Source organism: Pundamilia nyererei, unplaced genomic scaffold (genome assembly GCF_000239375.1).
Source record: "Pundamilia nyererei isolate P.nyererei 1_Seehausen unplaced genomic scaffold, PunNye1.0 scaffold00344, whole genome shotgun sequence".
Classification (NCBI taxonomy): Eukaryota; Metazoa; Chordata; class Actinopteri; order Cichliformes; family Cichlidae; genus Pundamilia; species Pundamilia nyererei.
Window position 1 is genome coordinate 159,388 of NW_005187745.1, and position 1,971 is coordinate 161,358.

A 1,971-nucleotide genomic window follows, 5' to 3' on the forward strand; every position below is an offset into this window, starting at 1 on the left:
AAGTAAGCATTCTGCATTGGATTGGGGACTGGAAAGGTAGCTTGGAAAATCCTGCAGTTCCCTGCAACCACGAATGCCTTTTCTTCTGTTGCTGTGAAATCACCAGTAGAGATGTCCTGATTTTGTGTGCACATGACATCAACTTTCACAGGAGCAGAAGCTTTTCACCTAGTGCTGTTTGCTTATTCCTGAGTACTACGTTATTACTCCCTGTAACCACTGCCTAATGGCTTGTGCCAATTCCACGTTATAGACGGTGCCTTGGGTTTGTAATGGTGCCAGTGTTTCCAGTGGGGTTTTTTAAAGTTCAGTTGATCTCAACATGCCACTTCAGGTTCAGCTAATGTTACCAGGTATATGTCATTTCTTTCAATAGGCAAATAAAGGAACGTGTTGGTAATGCGCTAGTTCTCACGCTCTCTCTGTAAACATTCAGACTGCCAGGAACAAAGTGTTCGTTAGAACTGCCAAATTTAGCAAATTGTTTGTAGGTAGGTTAACGTTGAAAAGCCCACAGGCACCACAGCTTGGAGTGGTATGGCAGCTGGAGGGATCCGGATGCGGGGTTTTGACACCCAGTTAAACTTTATTCTGTAATTATTTTAAGTTCCTTAGTTCAAATGGGTTTTAATTCAGCTATTATAAAAGTTACAAATACCTCAAAGTGTTAACTTTGATTTCAAACTGGTCCTCTTAGTGCACATATGTGCATCATCATCTTTGCTTTGGTGGTTGTGGGTTCATAAGGAGAATTAAGGTCATTTCAGTGTATTAATAAGTAGTTTTTACACTTGAAAGTGCAAATACGTTGAGAAAGGACATTATTAATAAGTGTGTGTACACATAGAAACATGGTTGTTTCAGGGTTGTTCCTGGGTGATTACGCTAACGACTCTAAAGGGGGGGGGGTTATTGTTTTAATAGAGGCCTGAACATTTTCCACTAAATGTCTGACCATTTGATAAGCTGCTCACTACTCTTGAGTACATTAAATGTACACTTTTGATAAAACCTTTGAGTTTTCTCAATGCAAGAAACTTGCTGGTGTTTAAGCTAGCTGTGGTTGTTCTTCAGATAACTACGAGATCTTTCTATGGTCATATTAAAAACATCACTGCAGTGACCAGCATTTGTAGAGCAGTATATATAAATCCACCTTCCTCCAGTTCACCCCTACAGCTTTGTGTCATCAGCACTGTGTGATCCACTGCAGGCAGGTTTGAATCCAGGGAAGCACGGCAGCGTTTTATAAAGTGAGCTTATAAAATTGCTCAACTGCCTTTAGCCCAGCTTTTTTTAGGTTGTGCTGCTGAAAGTGTCACTTTGCAATTGCTTGTTCCTCCATTGTTCTCAACATCCATATCTGTGTTCTTACAGATTCGCGCTGTTAGACCTCAAGTTTTGATGAGGCTCTCCAAGACCAAGAAGCACGTTAGCAGGGCCTACGGAGGATCCATGTGCGCCAAGTGTGTGCGTGACAGGTAAAAGATGCACTTCCCTTCATCTTCTGATGCTTGTTACTGAGAAAATAGATTGATACAGGCATCAAACTTTAATTTGAAAGCACTAAAATACAAACTTGTTAGGTATGCTGTGATCAGCTAATTCATTATGTTAATTGATCTCCTTTGTTTTTTATTATTAGGATCAAGCGTGCTTTCCTGATTGAGGAGCAGAAGATCGTTGTCAAGGTGCTCAAGGCACAGGCACAGAGCCAGAAGTCAAAGTAAACTGTGTATTTGTATTGCCACAATAAAAAATGTCAAACAAATCCACTACATGTTGTGAGTCGCAGCATTTTTTTTTTCTTTTATTGAAATTGCTGAACAGTCTGTGTGTTTGGGGTCTATTTCAAAGATTTGTTTTTTTTCCTCTCTGGTCTTGTGCCAGGTCCCTGGTTAAAGGGGGACCTCACACATGCAGAGCCTTCTGTTGTGTTGATCCCTCAGGATTAAGGAAGCAACTGGAAAT

The 1,971-nt window shown here is 40.7% G+C and overlaps 1 protein-coding gene across 1 annotated transcript in view; it reads left to right on the forward strand.

The window, feature by feature from the left end:
• rpl34 (ribosomal protein L34) overlaps nucleotides 1-1,746 on the forward strand; it is a 2,710-nt gene extending 964 nt beyond the window's left edge. Inside the window, exons 2-4 of the mRNA XM_005752107.1 lie at nucleotides 377-396; nucleotides 1,259-1,481; nucleotides 1,646-1,746. Coding sequence (XP_005752164.1) covers nucleotides 377-396; nucleotides 1,259-1,481; nucleotides 1,646-1,730 — 328 coding nt within the window. The 3' untranslated portion in view covers nucleotides 1,731-1,746. The remainder of the gene's footprint in view (nucleotides 1-376; nucleotides 397-1,258; nucleotides 1,482-1,645) is intronic.
• The last annotated feature ends 225 nt before the right edge of the window (nucleotides 1,747-1,971 follow it).